Source organism: Brachyistius frenatus, unplaced genomic scaffold, assembly GCF_029030835.1.
Source record: "Brachyistius frenatus isolate BFR_SWC_R1_liver_20210118 unplaced genomic scaffold, ASM2903083v1 Contig_67, whole genome shotgun sequence".
Lineage (NCBI taxonomy): Eukaryota > Metazoa > Chordata > Actinopteri > Embiotocidae > Brachyistius > Brachyistius frenatus.
In genome coordinates this window covers 1,624,317-1,645,851 of record NW_027210666.1, presented here as the reverse complement: position 1 = coordinate 1,645,851, position 21,535 = coordinate 1,624,317, and the positions used below count along the sequence as shown (strand labels likewise).

Below are 21,535 nucleotides of genomic sequence, written 5' to 3'. Positions count from 1 at the left end.
TTAGAGCATTAAAGGGGTAGTTAGGATTTTTTGACATAACATGTTACGCACCAAATATTTCCCAGCCAGCCAGCAACATGGCATTCAAAAATAAGTCAGGGTTTATAAAACCATACATTTTAAAATAGTTCAAGCTACAACACAACACGTAAAAAGGCTCCTAGAAAGTTGAACGTTTTTTGTAGACTAGAACCTATGTGTATAATGACTGGTTAAAGGACTTTAACTTTCCTGAAACAAAAATCCAAATTTCATAGGTATAGATGATGTTTCTGGTGTTTTTCAGTACTTTGTTGAGATGATTGTTGTGTCCCAGGACTTACCTGAAAACCTGATTTACAGACACTTTCAAATCTTTAACATCTTGTAACTCTGAGGGGGGGGCAGGGGGGAAGAGGAGCATTTGAGCAAAAGAGGTACAGAGTACTCCCACTAAAACAAGGCAACGCCAGCGAGGATCATCTTCCTTTGTTCCTGCGGGGAAGTTTACAGTCCGTAAACACTTGGCTCACTTTACGGTGGAAGGTCCAAATAAAAAGCTTTTTGAAGATTTCACCCACTCAATTAGTCGAGCAGTGTCAATAGACCTGCTGCATAATTGCATGAGAATGAGTACTTACAGGAGACTGAGTGGCACATCACATAGGAATGACAAAGCCCTCAAACTCATTCTGTAATTGACCCCACCCCCGCTTACCTCCCGTCACGCTCACACACACCTTTCCACTCATTTCCCGAGGTTCTTAGAAATCACGTGGCTGATGACGCCCTGTGAAACTTCCAGGACTTCAGGCACGACAATGCTGAACGCTCAAGCTCCTCCTCCATTAAACATAAAGTTTAAAAGCTCGATTTGAAGCAGGCTGGTGCGAAGCTAAAGGGAAGGCTCACTGGGTGTGCAGAGCTCACACAAACGTCCCTCTCTGGCCCTTTTAATCAACATGCATCCTCACTTTGTGTTGGGTAGTGGGATAATGACCAGGCAAGACAATTACCATAACTAGTTGATGTTATCTCAATTTAAGAGAGGTGGGGGAGCGGTGGGGAGGGAGAGGGGGGGGGGGGCAGTTGAAATGTTGTAATTGCACTGTCAAGCTGCTGAAAAAACACCCTCCCTCCCCCCCTTATTCCTCGAACACACACATTCATGCACCTCCCAGTCTCCTGCAGCCCCTTCTTCTCTGCCTTCAGCCACTTCAAATTTAAATTCTTCTCTGTCTTCCCCTCCTTTAGGAGTCACCCCTTTTTGATGCTGATATGCAGGCATCAAAGAGACATCCAGCGGCAATTAGAGAGCCTCAGGGCGTGCACATGCTCCACTAGCAAAAGCAAACAAACTTGTCTGACTTATCATTGAATTAAATAGAATTAATGTCGTCCCTAATTTATTTGATGCAACTTACCAGTTAGGCATTTATTCAGTTAAGTTCTGACTGAACAAAAAAAGAGAAATCAATCTTCTCTGTGTCATTTTCCTGAGACAGACAACAATTAAATGTTACATTTCAAATTTTTGATTTATCTATAAAAAAAAAAAAAAAAAAAAAAACCTAACATTAAACATTAAAAATCGTTTTAAAAATGATTTTACTGTCATCTTTATATTCCAATAATGTTAAGTGTTTCCGGAGGCATGGTGATGTACAGGGCTCCCTGAGGAACAATGCACAGCCAAAGTCCCCGAGCAGTTCAAAGGAGTCGACCTCTCTAAACATTATCATATAATTTGGGCCAGCAGTCAGCTTGTAAATAAGTGATGTAGAAGCCTATTGTGTGATGGGGCACAGGTTGGAGACAGGCGTCTTTGCTCTGCCGGCATGAGCTGCTGAAGACAAAGGCAGGAGACAGAGCGTCTAACCTTTGATTCTTCTGAGGACTCAGCCGCCTTGTACGAGGGCAGGACTCATCAACCACAATCATGCCCCCAATGTGGGGACGTCAGGAACAATAGAATCAGTCTCACAGTCAGGCTGAACAACCCAACCCGACTGCAATTGGATTAGCGAGTATCCAACCACCACATGTTAGCCTAATTGACATAAAAGTGAAATTTGAGAACAATAAGGCCCTAACCCAAAGGCCCGCTAGCTTTGAAATGGTGCACCACTTCTGTGAATGAAAATTATACCAAAATGCAGAAAGTTGGGAATTTCCGCTATTTTCACTCACACTTTGATGAAGTGTGATTATCCACCAAAATGTCTTTTATTTAGAAAAGACAGAATGAGACAAATGTTGTCTGCTTGTCTCTTTCTCTTAGTTAAAAGTGATTTGAAAAACATTAAAATGCCATGAGGATATATTGTATTTAAGGCTTATCTTTAAATCCAAATTCATGTCACAAAATAGAGATTTACTGTCCCCCTTTTCTTACTACTTATTGTAGATAGTATTTACAGATATCTTACACTAAGGTAAAATGGATATTTTTTTATTTTAATTAAACCCAATGTACAATTCTGATTATTTCAACTGATTCAAATCAGTGTTGTGACAAATTCACACAGTGCTCTAATTTATGCAAATACACAAAGGGTGCATGTTGTGATATAACTTAATGTTATTTGGAAGCAATTCATGTTTTATTCTTTGTTTTAATATGAAAGCAATAAATATTACCAGTAAATAAACTTTACTTTTTAGAGTGTTTTTACTATTTTCTCAATAAAAAAAACTTATACAATCTAATGTACATTATGAAATGTTGTACAGCTTTATGTTTAAAATAAGGACTCAATTTATTTTTAATATGTAGATATAAATATATATATTTTGTCAAAATATATGATCATATTGTCAAAGAAACAAAAAAAAGTGAGACAAACATACACCTCATAAAAGTTATAAATAAGGGTCCAAGTGAACATTTTTGGGAGTAAAGACCTTCTCATTTGTTTCCGCGTCCATGTTGCTTTTTTTTCATGTCGCCAGTCCAAGTCCAAGTTTTAGTAAGTTTGTGTGTTAACGGCAGCCGCAGCCCTCCACTACCATTTCCTGGTAGTTCTTTAGGACCACCTTGTCATGTTCGTCTAGGTAGAGCATGGAGATGGCGCTGAGCTCTGTTGGCACGCAGCAGGCCTTGGGAATGTTGTTGTTCACAGAGTTCACCAGTGTCTGAACAATGGCGTGGTTGGTTGAGTTCAGGTGATCTGCCAGAGGAAAGGGGCATTCCCCGTGGCAGTAATAGGCCTGGTAACCAGGAGGCGCCACTATCCAGTCATTCCAGCCTACATCGCTGAAGTCCACGTACAGTGCGTGGCGCCGGCAGTTGCGGTTGCGTTTACGGCCCCGCTGTTTGGGGCTGCGCTTGGTCCGGCGGGTCAGCGGGTGACCCTTCCCGTCGTGGCCAAAGGTAACGAGGAGAGGGCGTAGCTGCTCCCAGTCCTCGCCAGGCTCTTGGTGTAGTGAACGGCTGATGCGGACGTGTCGGCCCTGGTGGCGCGGAGTCTGGTTGAGGTGCTGAACCTCCACAGCCAGTCCATAATTAGGGAGGCGCTCACGAGTCCAGCGAAGCACGGCAGGGCTGACGTCGAAGCTCTCCCAGCGGGATGCGTTGTGGCGCACGAGCCGCGTATCCAGAAGCTGCGTGATCAGCTGCCCGGGTCGCGGCGGTTTCAGCACCTCGTACACGTTTATCCGGTGAAGCCCCTGGTCATCTGAGAGGGTGTCAGCGATGGCCTCGTCAATCTGATGACGGTAGAGCCTCAGTTCTGCAGAGGACAGCAGCTCGTCCTCAGGAATGCTGCTGACATTGAACAGGAATCGTAGGGGCGTGGATTCTCCTTCATCCAGCTTGTGCACCGTCTCCATGTGCTCTGAAAATGAAAATATTTTTGTTCACAAAGTGCACAAATCCATAATATTCAGAATATGCAATGTGTAGAACAGAATCTCGCAAGGTGGCTTCATGCGTATGAAGATCTTATAAATCTACCAAACCCAGTTCTTGAGTTGTGATCTGTGATAAACTCACACTTCCTCGCGCTTAGCAAAGTGTAATTAGCACCAAAGAATACATATGCACAATTTGAAGACCTCTAGGGTGTACAAGTATATAAATATATATCATCCACGCTTCCTTATCTATCTTTAAGGATTATCCTGCCCTTCTCTCAATGCCTTTCTCTGAGCACTTTGCTGAAACATGCATTACAAGGAGGGTGGTGATTAACGTACCACAGCTACAGTATAAACACAGTGGAGGCTCCCTGTTCCACGCACAGTCTGCAGATTTCTGGCAAGATCACCATTGTTGGGGAAAGGAATGTTGTGTCTACTATTTTCCTGCTCAATCCACCCCTGTTATTTCACACCCAGGCCCTAAGCTTGCCCAGGTGGTTCTCATTATTAAAACCTGCTGTGTTTCTGATTAGCTCTGCAGTTTGTTCACTTAAGACATTTATCATTTTCATTATGAATAATCATTAAGGAGTCAGACAGTAGAGTGAAATCTCATTTATTGGAAGCCCATGGGAAAGGAGTTATTGCAAATCCTCAAAATTTGAACCTGCTCGTGTGTGATGTGTGTTGACAGTCTTTTTGAAATTTGTGAAAATCAAAGAGATGCTACCCGTTGCACCCAGTCAGTAAAAAACACCATCTTCCTCGCTGAATTCAAGGGGAATATTTCAATATTTTACGTTGCCTGTAAACAGGTCTTTTCTCCGAAATGTCTATCTGCTACAGACTGTAATATCGCCCTGTGTTTTGGACAGATCAGCCAACACTCACACTATCACACAATGGTGCTTCCATGAAAGCGAGCACTCCCACTCAAAAGGCTTCAAAGCATGTTATTAACATAGTTTAGCAAAGGAGAAGGAGGGTAAATGCTTGTAGAGAGGAGTACAAACCCTCACACAAGCACACACATTGCATCACAGGCACAAGTTCCTCCTCCTGCGGCGCTTCTCCGTCTTTACTCGCTAGCCTCGGGGGCACTGCCGTGGTCGTGTATGTCGGCGTGTGCTGCCGCCAGCAGCGAGTTTGACTGACGAGCCCTATTTCTGCTGACTCATCCCTCCTTCCTCACTCCTCCCCCTTAGGGCGGACATGTTCTGTAGCCCTAAAAGCTGGCCAGTTTTCTCGGCGTGCCATGCCACATTATCAATTCCTCACTTGCAAACTTTGGTACATCATCTCTGTCTCTCTTTGCCAATTTACAATAGTTTTCAAGCGTTTATCAGACATGTCTGAGAGTATCTTTTCAAACTGAATTTGCATGAAAGACATTAGTCAAGTGAGACTTTCTCCAAGCTGAATTTAAACCTCAGCATTTGTGGCTAAAACTAAGCTGCCACAATCTTTCTATCACACCAGCTTCTGAGAATGTTTTTCCGTCTCTACAGAGAGCTGCAGCGTCTGGTTTCAGCACCCACATTGTTGGCAGTAGGGGCTTTATTTAGAAGGCTGCAGAGTAGCATTAAAGATAATTGCACGTTGAGGAAGGTCCTTCTAAAAGAACCCTCCGTATAAACCTTAGACATGAGAGAGGAGCACACTCCAATTCCAGGCCAAGAACGGGCTTTTTTAAGCCATGAGCTGCTGGGTGGGGTGAGAAGTGTAAGTCAGTAATATGAAGGTATGCTTTTCTATCAGCTGCTAACCAAACATGCAGAGCTTTGTCAAATTAGACTCTTGAGAGCTTGTCAAGCAGAGTTCTTTTGCTACTTCTGTAGACAGTGTTTGGTGACCACATCCTTGGATTCCTTGGTTATGGTGAGATGGGTGGAGCACCCTTACAGTCAAGTTTCAAGGGATGTAGGAAATGTTTTTTTTTTTTTTACCCTGAATACTTAACAATCCTCGCCCATGTTAATGCACTACACTACTACCAAAATCATTGGAATGCTTGGCAACAGCAGCCTTAAGTATGGTGTAATGCTTTTGTGCTGACATTCGCATTTATCATGTCTTTTGCTACTGATGACAACATTTCCTCCTTCATCCTTTGTGCTTTTTCATTTCCCTCGACTTTATATGTTGCAAACTTCCCCCCGTTTCTTTTACCTTCATGGTGGAAGCCCCTCACAGTGTTGGCCCGGCTGGCTGACCTCTCTGGGTACTCAAAAGCAATGTCGTGCGCTCCAGCCTCCTCAGCCTCCCCTGACTGTAGCCGATAGAGGTCCAGCAGGTAGCGCGGCACGGTGGACGAGCGACTGGGCCGCGGCCGCCTCTTGAGGCCGAACATGTGCAGCAGCGTGGCCTCAAAGTCCCGCAACAGTTCATGGCTCTGAGCAGCCGAACGACCCTGCAGGCCAGGTACTTTCTTTTTCCCTTCTTCAGGTATCAGACTAGCATGGTTGCTCTCTCCCAGCAGGACTTGGCATATTAAAATGACCATCAGCATTCGATTACCAGGAATCATGATGTCTCTGGTGGGAGCAGCAGATGGGACAGGGAGATAAAAGATTAGGAATGGACTGCACAGGGTAGAGAAGTAAACACAAAGAGTTAGGCAAGGATTACAGAGAGGCATTCATTTGAACTAACATACACAGTTTTTCTTTTCCATTTTCTTATGTTTATGTTTTCACCATCTCTAAAACAATTTTTTTGTGCCCCCTTATCGAACTGTTCCCACAAAGGACAGGCTAATTAGTTTCAATAGTCCAGTCTGCCTTGTTTACAGTAAAGCAGTCTCCAATCAGATAGACCTTTTTGCAGTTTATCTTTGGCGACATCCTCCAAAGGTAAACAGCTGGTTCAAGAACCCAACTTTTTTGAATGGAATCTGAGGGCCATTCCTCCTCGCTGCCTCCCTTCCCCCTGGTCTCCTCCACTGTGATTAGACAAATAAAAGAGGCAGCCCTGGGGCCGGAGCAAATTCTTAACTCGATAAGGAGCCTCGGCCCTTCGCGGTCTCCTCCAACAACCCATGAGGCAGACCTGCGACTTTGTGCCACACATTTAAAAGAGAATGTTCTTCCCCATTCACATGCATCACCTCATTGTGTAGGGAAGAGTCTGGATGAATGCTACATAATTGAGTGATTCAGTGGACAGAGAGGAGAGGAGGGGAATGCGAGATGCAGCAATCTGTCTCATTCCACAAATTGAAATTGCATGGTCCGCTTACTTACCGACAGAAAATAAAGCATGGGAAAACAGTCCATGTTTGTTGGGAGCCGGCAATGGACACGTTCTTCCAGGAAATGTTAGGTGGCGTTGGGCGGCTGCAGGAGAACGTTGGAGTGACCCTGTTCCTGAAAGATACAGTTAAAAACATGGAAGAATTATAAACTGATTGTGGTTGGAAACACTTGAGGTTTTTAGGTGGTATTTACCAAGAGAGTAGCAGACGAAAATGTGTGTGTGTGTGTGTGTGTGTGTGTGTGTGTGTGTGTGTGTGTGTGTGTGTGTGTGTGTGTGTGTGTGTGTGTGTGTGTGTTTGTGTGTGTGTGTGTGTGTGTGTGGGTGGGGGGGGTAGAGAGAAACCCAGTGTGTCTTTAAGGCTTATCATTTTGGCTCGTGGGTAAGCTAGCTATTTGCTGTAACTGGAATGTAAGGAGGTATGTGCTACAACAGACAGCAGATCCCTAATGTCTTACACTCACCACACACCGTATTCAATTATTACATCTATTCAAGAAATGAACTAGAAATCTGTTCAAAAAGCCGCTTTTATACACTAATGACAAGTAAAAAAAAAATTACAAAAAATAAATAGATAACCGCCTTTAACTGAAAAATGCCTAAAACACACAAAGAGCTTGAATATTATACCCTCCAAGCGACTGAGATTGGCAATTTTAGATGAGGAACTAAATAGATGCACCTCAAAAGGGGCCTCATCTCTTAGTAACGCTTTCCCACTTGAGGGCTCACACAGGTTGTAATGACGCTGATGACAGGCCTTCTGTACTTTGACATGACTGCCGTTAGTGGAGACTGGTACATTAAGCACGGATGTATGTATAGTGTTTTGCATTTGGCTCTCCAATTCGGAGAACCTGCAGCACCAAGGATATTTTATCAGAATGAATTTACTTTTATTAAAATACGGGACTCTTAGGAGCAGCTTTTCTAAATATCATTTTGACCCGTTTCGGGAAAAAAAAAAAGATTTACAACTTTAAGTCATCTTGTCCTCAGAGGTTTAACAAGCACAGCAATATGGCTTTAATGATTCAGTTTTTATACCTAATTTGAAGTGTTAAATGCTGCTGAATCACTCTAATAAAATTACTGAATTTGTGAGTGACCACAACAACAACGGCACCATGGAACAGACATTTCAGCTCCCGAGCGACGTAGGTCTTTGGTCATATTTGGAGCTCGTTCCATTGGAGAGCACCCAAGCATTACTACACAGCGAGGATGCATATTAACGGGATCAGCCTGTGTGTGTGCGTGTGTGTGTGTATAACATATACTTTGTGTGTTTTTCAGTGTGCGAGCATGCCTGGCTTCGTATCTATGCGATTATCTTGGCCCCTGCATGGCTCACTGTACATGCAATCAAGGATCTCTTTGCTAACAGCATTAGACTTTGACCTCCGATTGACCCTCCTTTCTCGGTCATGACACTAGATCCAGTGTGCATGAAGAAAGGGTGATGTGCAGCGTGCGTGCACGTGAGCTAAATGGCGCGCATGCATCAACGCCCGTGTCCGTAAGCGTGCACGTGTGTGTGCCACCACATGTTCGTGAGAACTGTGGCAAAGAGAGAGGAGGGTTCAGAACATGATCAGCTCTATTACCCATGGGGTGGAGGGGATAAACGTGTGTGTGCGTGCGCGCGAGTGAGCGAGTCTGTGTGTGCACATCTCTGACAACAAACGTTCATTGTACAGAGAGGGCCTCTCCCATGATTACAGGGATTCATAGCACTCAAAAACACTGACCATACAGAACATCTTGTAACTGTAACCAGCCACTGACAAAGCTGCAGGCTAAAACAGACAGACACTCAAAGTGGTGTGATGATGATGAAAGAAGATGTAAGACAGGCGGGGAGTAATTTTCAACTCTGGAATAAGTTCATGTTTGCTGGCCCGTTTTCACCAGCGGTGATAAAAACAGCAAAACATTTGTTCACACCAAACTCTGTTCATTTTGTCAAAGACTTTTCCCACATTTATCCCAATTGTGGAATCATATTCTCCTCAGAATCAAAAAGAAGCAGAACTCAAGAGAGATTGAGATATTTTTTCTGAATCTTTACACTTGGAAAACATTTCAACTGAGCAACAGACAGAAACACTTTTTGCAACAACAAATGCAGACCAAGGTGCAATTAGGCTGTAGCAGTCAACTGCCCTTGGCTTTGCTCGATCCCCCTTGGCTTCTCTCTCTCTCCCTCTCTCTCTCTCTGACCAGAGATAATGTGATCAGACTATGCACATGGCTCTTCAGATGTGTTTCCTAAGGAATTTGACAGTGGTGGTGGGAGGGAAGATGGGAATAAGGGAGGGAGGGAGGAGGGCAACAGGTTACCACGGGAACCGATCTTTGGCCTGGTTTTATCATTTTATACGCCTGTAATTAGTTAACATGTATAGTCATGGGAATTTGTGTTTATTAATCAGCTGCTGTTTTCTGGTTAGTTCTAATATGCTTTTATATACAGATCATTGTGAAACAGCATATTAATTAGTCTGATACTCCACATAATGGCCTGCAGCTGCAATGAGCTACAATAGTTTGAGTAAAAAAATTTCAAACATTATTCTAAAAAAAATAAAAGTTTTTTTTTTTAATGCTTGTTTATCTTTGTGATAGCAGTTTGGTTGTAACTAAAGCTTGAAGTGGTTTAAATAATAATTTGAGACTTTACATGATGCAATGTCATCAGTGTTGAAAGACATAAAACACACCTGCAAAAACCCTCTCTTTGTTGAATAGTGCAGGTTAGGGATTTGATTTTCTACCAGACAGTCAACATTAAAGCATTCGCAGTCAATGAGATCACTGGAATCAGATTAATGGTTTGTTAGCCGGCGTGTATTTGACAGGCAACACGTTTTAAATGATGAGCTGTGTGGCTTCTCTCAGATCAATCCTGCCGATTTGGGTAAATCAAAACGCACCAAGAAAAAACTTTGGCAATAGCAAGGGCCTTCTGATTGCCAGCAAGAGTTTATTATGCAAAATGTTACAGATGGAAAAAAATCAGATGGCAACAACAAGGAGTCAACACCTGGCCCAGCAATTTCCTGAAACGAGCAAAATAAATTAAACATTTTTGTTTTAAAACAGTGATATTGAATATATAATTTTGTAAATATAAAATGTTTTTGAGTTCAAACTTTGGTGAGTTACTTCCCCTGCAGGATAGCCGAGAAATTTGAGTTGCGAAGTAAATTGTGTGCCAGGGACGCCATGCGCCCGCAGGCCGCAAAATGTTTTCTTTGCTGCAGCTTCACTGGATTAAATGACAAGATTTCGCTTCACATTCACTTGTTACGAACAGGTGAAAACATGTGTAACACATGAGTCCTTGTATTACGATGTCACACTACAAATATAAACCCGGATTCAAACCTGGTACTCTATGCCACTGTAATGTGTTGGCACTTAAAAGTTTTTTGCGGACATTGTCATAACTGGGCAGAAAAGCCACAACAAACTGGCGCGATTACGCATAATTTATTGTTGACATTTTCAAGTTTAAGAAACGACTTTTTTTTTTTTTTTTTTTTTTTTTTTTACCGTTATGGCACAAATTCTGAGCTCTGTCATCTCCATCGTTCATATTACACATACCTGGCTGACAAGAAGCAGATACAGGTATTTAATCAGCCGAAAAAAAAGTTTGAAAAAAATCTGCACAAGATAAATATTTGAATTGTGCCGAAGAAAAGGAAGCGCAGGGAAATCAGACGCTCTGTTTGGAAATGACCTCACTATCTTGGTTTGTCATTGCTCAAGGCTCGGGCACAAAAGGCTTTAACCTGTTACATGCTTGACCAGGATCACAGCGCTGTTTGCCCCAAAGAACACTTTTATTTCAATTTATCTGTTTACCTGCGTCAGTAAGGTAGACTGTAGGATTGGTATGCCCATGTATCCATATACATGAGCGCAGGAGTGTTGTTTAAACTCTTTGTGATGTCGGTAAATCGTGCACAAACACCACGAACCAAAACATTAAGTCACAAAATGTCAACAAGTCCCTTCTTTACTGTTAAAGAGAGGTTTATAAGAATCTCTATGCGGAATCTTTGATAAGTGTGAATGTGTTAGTTGATGAGCACTTACCATCAGTAGCGGTACAGGTATCCTCGAATGAAATGAATATGAAAGGGAAGGTGTAAGGCAGTCCAGGCGTAACGCCGAAAAAACGCCGAAATGAGCCTTAAAGGTGAAGTTGGGTGCCTTTTTGGCTCATTAATCCTTTAGCGACACCTCTAACATGTACAAGAGGATTGAAAGTCGGCGCTCAGGATCTGCAGCGGGGTTTCCTATCCGTTCGTAAAGGCGGGCGGTGCGCAGTGCGGCCAGGCTTTCCAAATGATCCAGCATCTATGGCCCCTTGCAGTTTTTATGTGTCCGCCCAATTTACCCTCCCTGCCTCCTCCTCCCTCCCTGACCCCCACCTCCCTCATCTGTCTCAAACACCTTGGATAACCCCCCTCTCCTCTTCTCCTTTAAATTGCGCACTGTTTCCCCCCCACTTTTCACTATGTGAAACTTTGTAATTTGACTGTGAATAACAGCCGAAGGGTCAAACACTCAATAGTCTTAATGTATTTAAATGCAGCGATCAGAGCAGTAAACTGACTTGCAATGTAACACATTGGTTCTATAAATAAAACACCCTAGGTGTGAAAAATTGGGCTGCAGAGAAATTGAGTGGCATTTATTGGAAACAAGGAATTCAAAAGTAGTTCAACTTGAAGTTTTGTATTGTAAAAGAAAACAAAATGAATATAAATGCCACATTAAATGAAGAACAATAAAATATAGCACAATACAAATGTTCCCTGCTTGGCCACATGTTTAATTTTTCTTGACATGATATTCACTGAAGGTGAAGTGCTCTCCGTCCTTCGCAACAACAGTTTTTTTTCTGTTTCTTGAGTTCATATGATCATGACCCACACAGTTGCATATACTGATAGACCTTTTGATGGGAAGTTTTCCTCAGAACCCCATTTGAGAAAACTTTTGTTGTTTAGATTTAATATAGAGCTGAATTAATATACTGATACCACCACGGTACGTTCTTGCGTAACATGAAGTTTAGAGTTGGGTCCATTGGGCCCCCATTCAGGGACCCCCACATCCCACAGGGGACCCAGTATGTCTGAATATTATTGGTATGACCGGTTGTAACTGAATGACTCTTTCAAAAGCTCACAAACACTTCATTCAATAAAAATGTGTCAATATGTAGTGATTGTATATGTAACATATTGACAATGTAGAAAAGCACAACTTCAGCTGCACACAAAAATCATGCACATTTGTCTTTTAATATTAAATCGTTAATATTCGTTACTCAGAAAAAACACATTTTATGAATATTTTAAAAAGGTAGGAAACCCAGAGAGCTGCTCTGTGGCACACCGCACACAACTCTGGTATGCAGTTGTGATAGAGTAAAATATCTCTGGGAGATGTTTCTTTAGAAAGTAAAATAGTTTTATTCAGTGTAACCTCACAGGTGTTTACTCAGTGCACTTTAAACAGAGCTAGTAACAGACTTTTTCTGCTGATATTGTTTTTAAATGACGTGGGGGAAACTTTGTCGAGCTTACAGGTTCTTGCGTGTTCACCCGCACGGATTAATACCATCCTAACCATTACCTGAGGATTAACATTTAGATAATGACTATATTTTAATCATAAAATATTTTGTATTTCATGTTCACAGAAGTGCAACAACTGTTTTTATGCTTTAAAATGGCTCTGGACCATTTTGCTTTTCTTCTTGGGGTCATGTGTTGCACATGCCATGAGAAGAGCCTCCTTGTGTTATGAGGCCACATGTTGATTTGGAATAAACAGTGTTTTATACAGATGAGGAGATCTTGTTTGCAAGTTACCTTTACTTTAGTGGTCATTCTATTGCATTCTGGGCCCCCTTTACGTCAGGGGATTTATTTTGTTAATCAATATTGATGGGCTGAGCTGGTCAGACTTTGTTTGAAAAGTATTTTCCTCTTCACTACAGGTTGTAAATTGGCCCATTGTGTGTTCTCGCATCTGTGCATTTATGTGTGTGGCTTTTGGGATGTGCTTTGTGACTCAGGCCATTTAGTATTCCTCACCTTCCAGCACATACCGTCTGCATGAGTCTTGATGCTGGATCACAAGCTGTGATGGTCTCATTTCAACACCATCACTAAAACCATTTATATTTTATCTTTCTGATAGTCATGCACAATTTGTATTCGGTCAGACCTGCGGCTTTTCATGTGGGATGCATATTTTATGGATTTCACTTTTATGTTCTGGTGACTGGTATTAATCATGCCGATGACCTGATACTGAAGCAGTGTATTAAAAATGTATCAAGCATTCCTTTTTGTCAGTTTCACTGCCTGATTTGATGTTATAAGATCATAGGAGCCACAATTTTATATTGAGTACAGCTGAAGGCTCTGCGAAACAGAAGTGTCCCGGCTCAGATGCACTTGATAGATCATAAATTATGTCTTTTCAGTCTTATTACAACACAGTTACAACATCACTGCTTCTATGTTACAACTTAATATTGGTTCGGTGCTGTCAAATAAATGATGGACCTCTGTTCACTGTTGTTTTTCACTGTAGGTCTTCAATGATCTCTGTTAATTTACAACATTGTTAATATTACATATCATGTACTTTGAATAGAACAATGCTTCAGCCTAACATGGTGTCGTATTGTATAATTTCTCAGTTAATTGAACACATTTGCTCGGTTGTTAGTGTGCCATGTAATTTCACTTCCCTTCACGTTATTTCTCTTTGTTGCACTGTTACTGTGCATAAAATGTGGGGGGAGAAACATTATACTCTTCTGTCTGTTTTTAGGTGAATTAACAAAGACCAAATAATAACACATTTTACTACATGATGTTTCTGAGGTTATGGAGATGTATGAGATTGCGATGTTACGTCAGGGATGACGTACGTAATCTGTATGTGTCAACCATCAAGACAAGACTACACCAGCATAACCTTAAACGTAAAAAATAAACAACAGAGTTATGGAGCAATTTGTCATGGAAAGATAAGATAAAGATCAACCTGTCCTACATGATGGAATAAGGAACATTTGTAGAAACAGCTTATGTCCCCCGTCAAATATGAAGGTGATGTAAATGTCACGGTTGTCACTTCTTATGTGACAAAAAATATTAGGACTATACATGTTGTAAAATACTATTTGAAACACAAATTGTTGTGTATTTGTCTTACATGATTCAAGCTTCTTTCATACAGATTCCATAAAAAATTACATAGCTACTCATTGTCAACAAATAATAATTCATGTTGTACTCTACAAATATAATGAATACTTTACAGATTACATTACAAACCAACAAATAATGTTTACATAATTTCCTTTTGGCATATGAATGGATCTGTGTTTCTTGTTGTCAGTGAAGATGTTCCGCCATGCTGACAGTAACGATATCTCATCTTGTGGCTGATGCGTGTTTGATGGGAATATTTATTTCTCAAATAAGAACACAGACTCCTTAAGAAATTGTTAAAAAAAAAAAATCACTAACTGGAATATCATGCAAATTTGACATGTCGTGGCCGATTACTGATGTTGAAATTGTAGTGCGAATAAGAAAGCACTTGTTGGAGAGCATATAGTGATTTTAAAATACTGTGTTACAGCATGTTTGCTGATTGCATTCTGTTCAGCACTCGAGAATCCGTCAGTTTCATTTTTTAATACATTTGAACATATTTGAGCTTTTTTTTTTTTTTTTTAAAGAACCGCCTTCTTTCACTCTTGTTGACTATTGAATTTGAATTAGATCGATAGCACATTGAAATATTCATAGTTTCAGCTGTATATTCTGTTTACACTCCATTACATGTGTGAAACTTTATCCAGAACTTCTAATATGCAGCCTACTGGGGCTTGAGAGCCTTTCTGAGGTTCTTGCAGAAAGAAAACTTCAGACCAGTTTTGGCTGCTGGGAGTACTATATATGCAGTGGATGTCCCTTCCTAGGTGTTGACCAGGCTTAGCCTCTTTGAGCCCCCTCAGTTCCGAAGGAGATTATCAACTGCGGGTGGCTTAGACCCACAGGCAGCGAGTGACAGACTTATTTCACCACTTACGGCATGAATCTCCGATCACAGTCTGTGACTGCGGATGGGTAGATTCCAGAAATATTTCAATTAAAACTGTAAAAAAGTACTTAAAGTGGTTTTCATTGTCTCTCTCCTTTAATATGAGTTCAAATTTTTGGGAAAGTTCACCTGCCATTACTTCTCTTTGAGTGAACTGAACAGTCACGGAGCTCACTTATCTTCTGACATTTGCCTTTGGCCATTTGGAGGGGAGGTCAGCAGTGCTTTGCTGCTTTAACGTTCGCTGGGAGAGCGAGGTGACTTCACCTCTGTACCTGTGTCACTAAATCCTGCTCGGAGCCGCTCACCTGTGAACACCAGCCCTTAATCAGCAGCAGCTCAAAGGTGACCCAGCCGCCTAGACCCCCGGCCCGATGTCATAATGCACCTTCATTCTTCTCCTTCAGACGCTCTGTGAAGTGCTCACTAGTGCAGACACGCGACGCAGCCATTGATCAAACCTCAGCTTTCACTAATGCTTAGAAATTCTCATCGGAACATTCTTCAACACAGCTGCCTCGTGTTTCTTCGTGTGCTCGAGCTGCAGCGTGCTTGTCCTGTAATCCCCTAACCCAGCCCTGGGACCTAAAAGTCTGTAAGTGGTGTGAGGGGTTAAGGGAGGGAGAAGGACAAGGGAAGCGAAGTTTGAGGATGGATTGGACAAACTATTTTAATCCCTGTAATGGAATTGGCATGTAAACTCATGAGCCTAGAAGTAAACAGAAGGAAAACGGAGAGGGATGGATGTTGAACTGGTCTGAGCCTCTCCGGCGGGAGCTGTGTTGAAACTCACTTCTTGCCGCCACCAAACAGCTTATAGCCCCCCCATTCTCCAGGACAAAGATAGGTCGACTTCCTTTCCAGCCCATCTCCTTCAGCAGACATCACTGCTTAGATAAACACTAGAAGTTCTCTTTTTTGAAGATTTTTGAAGTTAAAAGTTGCAGATTTTCTTTAGATTTTTGCAGTCAAAAGTACAGAAACTATCCGAAAGCATAGAAGGTACCAGCAGCCTCAGTTATTTTTGATAGGAGGGGATTTGTGTTTGGAATAAAAAGCAGCAATGCCAAGCCATCATCTCATGCAACACTCTTGCTGGAGAATATCGTCAGACCCATTACAAAGAGAAGATCATCAGTGACACTCCGCTGTATGAGATTGAGGCTCGCTCTGTTGGATGATGTGGAGTTGTGAGTGAAAGGACTTTAATGTCCGTCCATCTCCTGCTGTCACTGCTGCAAACCTGCCCCTGCCAGATGTTATCAAAGGGAGCTGGTCAAGTGAGCAGCGGAAGGGAGCGGGGGGCGCTTTTTAAGCCTTTCTCTGCCTCTGTCAGGGTGCAGGGAGACACACTTGGGCTTCAACACTGTCCAGACGCAGCCTGAGTGGAGCAACGCCTGATGCTGGGACTCTGAGGGGGGCCGGGGGTTACACCGGGAAACCTTCTCAATGGATTAAAAAGCTTTTTTATCACCATTTGGATTGGCACTTGAAGATACTCCTTTAATCTGAAAGGGGGAATTGACTTTGCCCTCACCACAGTCCCTAAGAGGCCAAGCTAAGAGGTAGCCAAATAAATTCTCCAGCGGTGGTTCTGCTCAGTGATAGACAACCTCCCAAGTGTTGTTATGTTCTGGAGCTCAAAGGAAAAATAGATTAGACTTGAATAGATGGAAATCGACCGAAATAGAATGTAATTAAATAATGTGCAGCGATTGATAGGTTGCCCTGACAGATCCTGTGACCAGGGCTTCAAAACTCAATATCTGGGGTTTATGTTTAAGATTATGTAAAATTCTCAAAATCAAGTTATGAAGCTACTCTTGAAAGTTGCCAATCAGCAAGACGCTGCTTTCATATTTTACTTTCACAAGCCATAATAAAAGAAAATATTATTTTATTTTCAGAAAATCATATCCCCACTTTAACTGACCTTGACTGAGAAAGGTGACCAGAAAGGTGCGTCAAAATTGTTTATAGACATCACACTGCATATCAACAAAAGAATCTAATCTCATAATTCATATGGACCACAGACCAGCCAAAGCTGTCGGACAAACCACCATGAAGTAAGACATCAACGCAAAAATTTACAGAGGTGGAGTACAGTCGAAGCCTCTGCCCTCATGTGCAAAGTTACTGCTGCTTTCTATTATATTTTCACTGCATCTCCATCGCCCAAAGTGGTCCTACAGTATCTTTGCGACGACTGAGCGTCAACAGTGTCTTCTCTAACCATGACATTTAATACATCATGTAAATCACTCCAGGGACCTATTATTCCTTCAAGAATGTAATTACATACTTTCAAATAAAACTTGAAAGGGCCCAACAAGTTTTAAAATGCAGCGTGTGCTCCCAAGACGGCAGGAAGGAATTCTAAGCAGTTGGAATATGCTAACATCCCTGTGTGGGTGAACTATAGGCAAGAAAGTGTTGAAGAAGAAAGAGAAAAAAAAAACGACAATGCAGCTTGACACATATAATATTAATTAGATAGGTCCTAATTTTAAAATAGGGGTAGGGAATACCTCAAATAACCTGAAACCTCACCAACCCCCTTTCCAATCCATCAATCAAACTAATGCGGTTTGGTGTTTGGTGTGAGGAAAGATGAAGAGAAGACACCAGCCTTAAAAGTCTTTAAATGCCAAGTATCAGTCTTACCAAAGCCCTGTGTTTACCCCTTAAGCATGGAAAGAAATTCAAAGCTTGACAGGTCTGACATGCCAAATGATAGGCTATGATTGCACAATCGCTGATCAGAGGATGGATTTTTAGTGAATGGTCCTTTCTGATCCAACAGGGGGAAAAAAAAAAAACAGGTTGTCCTGAAAATACTTCCAATATTAATCTAATTGTAGGTCTCAAAGAGAGCTACGTTTGGGGGCGTGTCTAGCTTGATTGACATGCCTCGAGTGCAGTCTGGTTGCGGCTGTACGAGTCAGATCCACCGCTCGCTCCTCCCCAGCTCGTCCAAATATGGTCAACTTCTGGTTCCAAAAAACCTGCATGGCAGTGGCGGAAATGCCACACTTGAGGCTCCAGAACCGCCGTTCACAAACCAATGGGTGATGTCACACTGGGTTGCCGTTTGACCAAGAAGGAGGAAGTGTTGATTATATTTCCTCTGTTTATGTGATTTGTATTTGAATTGACTAATATGTTCTTAGCACCAGCTAATGCAATTGTTACAAAAAAACTAGCTGATGATTATGATTATATATTTTACAGCCCATGGCACTGCTTTGTCAATAATCAACACATGTTGCGCATGTTTCTGACTGATTATGTGCTTGACTGATACGTCAAAACACTAATAAAAGCAACATGAATTGATTTATTAGGAGAGACCAATCTGTTTGTCAAACTTGGCTGTTTATCACAGTGAATTTGTTTGGAATGTCAACACTGAATCACAGCTGGATGCAGAATACAGTTGAAGGGAGACATTTGTCAGAGTGCAGCTTGTCAAAGAAATATAAATGTGATTGACTTTATGGTGTCAGTATTGGCATTTGTAGTTCCATAAAGCACTGCAATGACATTTTGTTGCATTCAAACACAGTCAGTATTTGTCATGGTGTATTTAAATACTTAAGTTAGCTCATAAATTTAGCATTTTAATGCTCCAGCAGACATTTTTTCAAATCTCCTGGGTCACTTTTTGGTCTGTAACAGAGCCCATGAAATGTACTGTAACAGTAAAAACTAAATTTACATGGCTGCCAGAAATGACAAGTTTCCTTTGAGTGATACGGTTTGTTCACCAGTTTAATCCAGTCTGAGTAAAGCTCCTGTGTTTGTGAGAATGTAAAGCTGCTCTAAGCGAGACCGTGTATCCAGTGACTCACTCCTGACGTAATATTTCATGGTGCAGTCGGATGTTACTCTCAGGGGTGTCTGGCCTGCTGCTCGGGATTTGGCATGGAGCAGTAGGTGGTCAGGCGATTAGGTCACCACTCTGCTCAGAGATCCAGGAATGCTGTAACCCAGGTTTTGGGATCCTCTGCGCTTCCGATCTCTCTGTGGGAACCAGTGCGCTGCGAGCTTGTGCCATTCACTTATGCTGGAGCGGGGCAGCCTCCAGGTTCCACCCAGCACCACATAACTGAAGAAGGAGGGAATTTCTCACACTTTTAAAGACAGAACCTCTCGACTTTGCTTTGGGGGCAGCAGCATGTAATTGCCTTTGCTGGAATGGCTGACAGTTTTAAGGAGTGGTCAGAATATCTTGGCGAAGCCGGTAGCAACAAAGCTCTCATGCTTGGAAGTATGAGCCTGTTGTGGTTGTTTTGGGACGAAATTCTACAAATATGACCATGATGTGACATATGCACACTTAACTAGCATGTGTCAATGTGCATTAAAGGTATATAAACCCTTTCACAAAGACATAGGAGCATGTTCAAAAAGCTATTTCAATGGACATCTAATGGAGATTTAGGAAAAGAGGTACAACGAGAAGGGGAGGACTACTGAAGAATTCTCTTTTGTAGGATATCCTATGATCTTTTTCTGGATGGCTGACTGAAAACTTAATTTCTAGCTGGGCCTGTAATTGTAGGTCATTTGGCTCTATGAGTGCAATTGCAGATTTGATAAACAAGATCCTCTGGCAGTGCAGTGTTTACTTTCAGGGCCTTGATTTGAGAGCTGAAGTTCAGGGGTGGGATACAGTTTACCCCACATACGCTCACGCAGACACGCGAGCACAACATAGTGCTGCAGTAGATGCACATGCATGCAGACCTTAGTGCAAGGATTGCCACAGCAGGTTGTCCAGATAAAAGGTCATCCTGTTAAATGATGAAGATTTATTGTTCTTTTACCTCTTAATACTCTCAAGACTTCAGACTTTCAGTCCTAAACACATTTGTTTCGAGATGTAAATCTTTAAAACAGGTTACCAATATAGAACTTTTTAAAAAGTAAATAATTCATCAGGTCAGCAGGACACTTTAGGTTTCAGCAAACCCAAGCAGGAGTAAATATTACATTTGCAGGGAACTATTTTCAGCCCCAGATTTGTTGCACTTCTGAGTATTTATGGCAGCGAGACGGCTGACTCATAATAAACTAACTGTGCTCGTGTTCATGATACTGAATTAACACGTCAGCCATTGACAACAGTGTGCCTTAATGAGGTGATTTAAAAAGTTCTTTAATGTTTCATCGGATTTCTTGAATGTAAAATAACATCCAGTTTATAACCGCCAGAGTAATTCTTTGATTTCATACCACTGGTGAGCTGAATCCAATTTGATTTTCTTAAGCTAAATTTAAGGTCTAGACCTCTGGGTGAGTGCAGAGCCAAAATCAGACAGTTATGAGGCCGGATGTAACTCGAGTTGTTGACTGCTGGGAAGCTCTTAAAAGCCTGCTTAGTCATATCACTTGTTCCACGTCAAATCGAGCTTCTTAGTGAGAGCATGCTTCGGGAGTGGAGAGTCTCTAACGCTCTAAGCACCGTGGAATACGAGAGCAAGTTTGGTTGTGTTGTAAAAGATGCTGCGATCTCTACAAACAAACACGCTTTGAAAGAAAAATAAAGCTACAGAGGGGAGGAAAACGCAGCCAGATTTATCCGCTGGAGTTTCGGAGAGCATGGTAAATGGATCCAGTTAACTGAAGCCACATTTTCCTCCTCTCTGTGCTTCAGCGCTGGTCCCCGGGGCCAGTTTACATGACACAAATTTTCCGCTGACAATAAAATAGATAAATAAATAAACAAAGGGTTGGTGATTCTAAAATGAGTCAGGAGCATTAAGATTGATAGTGCTTTCTTTTTCTTTCTTTTTTGTTCCTGCGAGGGCATACTTGAGGGCTGCAGCTGGAGAACACACACACACAGGGTGAGAACACTAAATGATACTGCTATGCTAAAAAGTAAAAAGTCATGCACTCAAAGGCCTTCTTTTCATTGGAAAATCTAATTCATACTGGTTGTGTGTTTATGCACACATCAATAACCCTTATCACTCAGGAAACCCAAATATGCCACTTCACCATTGACGCATGCAAACATTGTATTCCTTTTACAAAAACGCAAATAAGCTCAGATTAAAAAAAAGAAATACCACAGTTTGAGTGATATTAGCCAGAATAATGATGCATGTGTCCACATTACTCCATTTACTGTCGTCTTTAGTGGTTTGGCTCTCTTTAAATTGTATCTGAGGGCTCATTTGAAATGCTTTGTTTATTTATGTGTATGTGGATATCCGGGAGCAGGATCCTGAAAAAAGAAAATGCATAAACATATTACCCAAAATTTGATCTTTAC

General features: G+C 41.8%; 1 protein-coding gene across 2 annotated transcripts; it reads right to left on the bottom strand.

Moving 5' to 3' along the window:
• Positions 1 to 2,243: 2,243 nt before the first annotated feature.
• Positions 2,244 to 11,336, bottom strand: bmp4 (bone morphogenetic protein 4). Of its 2 annotated transcripts, none has more exons than XM_069707172.1 (4): positions 11,203 to 11,336; positions 7,083 to 7,205; positions 6,010 to 6,374; positions 2,244 to 3,815 (listed from the first exon to the last, which is right to left on the bottom strand). In XM_069707172.1, exons 3-4 carry the CDS (start codon positions 6,365 to 6,367, stop codon positions 2,962 to 2,964), a joined length of 1,212 nt encoding a protein of 403 aa, XP_069563273.1. In that variant the 5' UTR covers positions 6,368 to 6,374; positions 7,083 to 7,205; positions 11,203 to 11,336; the 3' UTR covers positions 2,244 to 2,961. The 2 variants fall into 2 exon arrangements, with proteins under 2 accessions (XP_069563273.1, XP_069563274.1); XM_069707173.1 differs by having other exon boundaries at positions 7,083 to 7,199.
• Between the last annotated feature and the right edge of the window lie 10,199 nt (positions 11,337 to 21,535).

Bases quoted from the DNA above. Each gene is read 5' to 3' on its own strand.
- bmp4 (XM_069707172.1), bottom strand. From the start codon at position 6,367: ATGATTCCTGGTAATCGAATGCTGATGGTCATTTTAATATGCCAAGTC. The intron at 3,816-6,009 runs GTAAAAGAAACG...TTTCATTTTCAG, and splicing joins GAGGGGCTTCCACCATGAAG to AGCACATGGAGACGGTGCAC.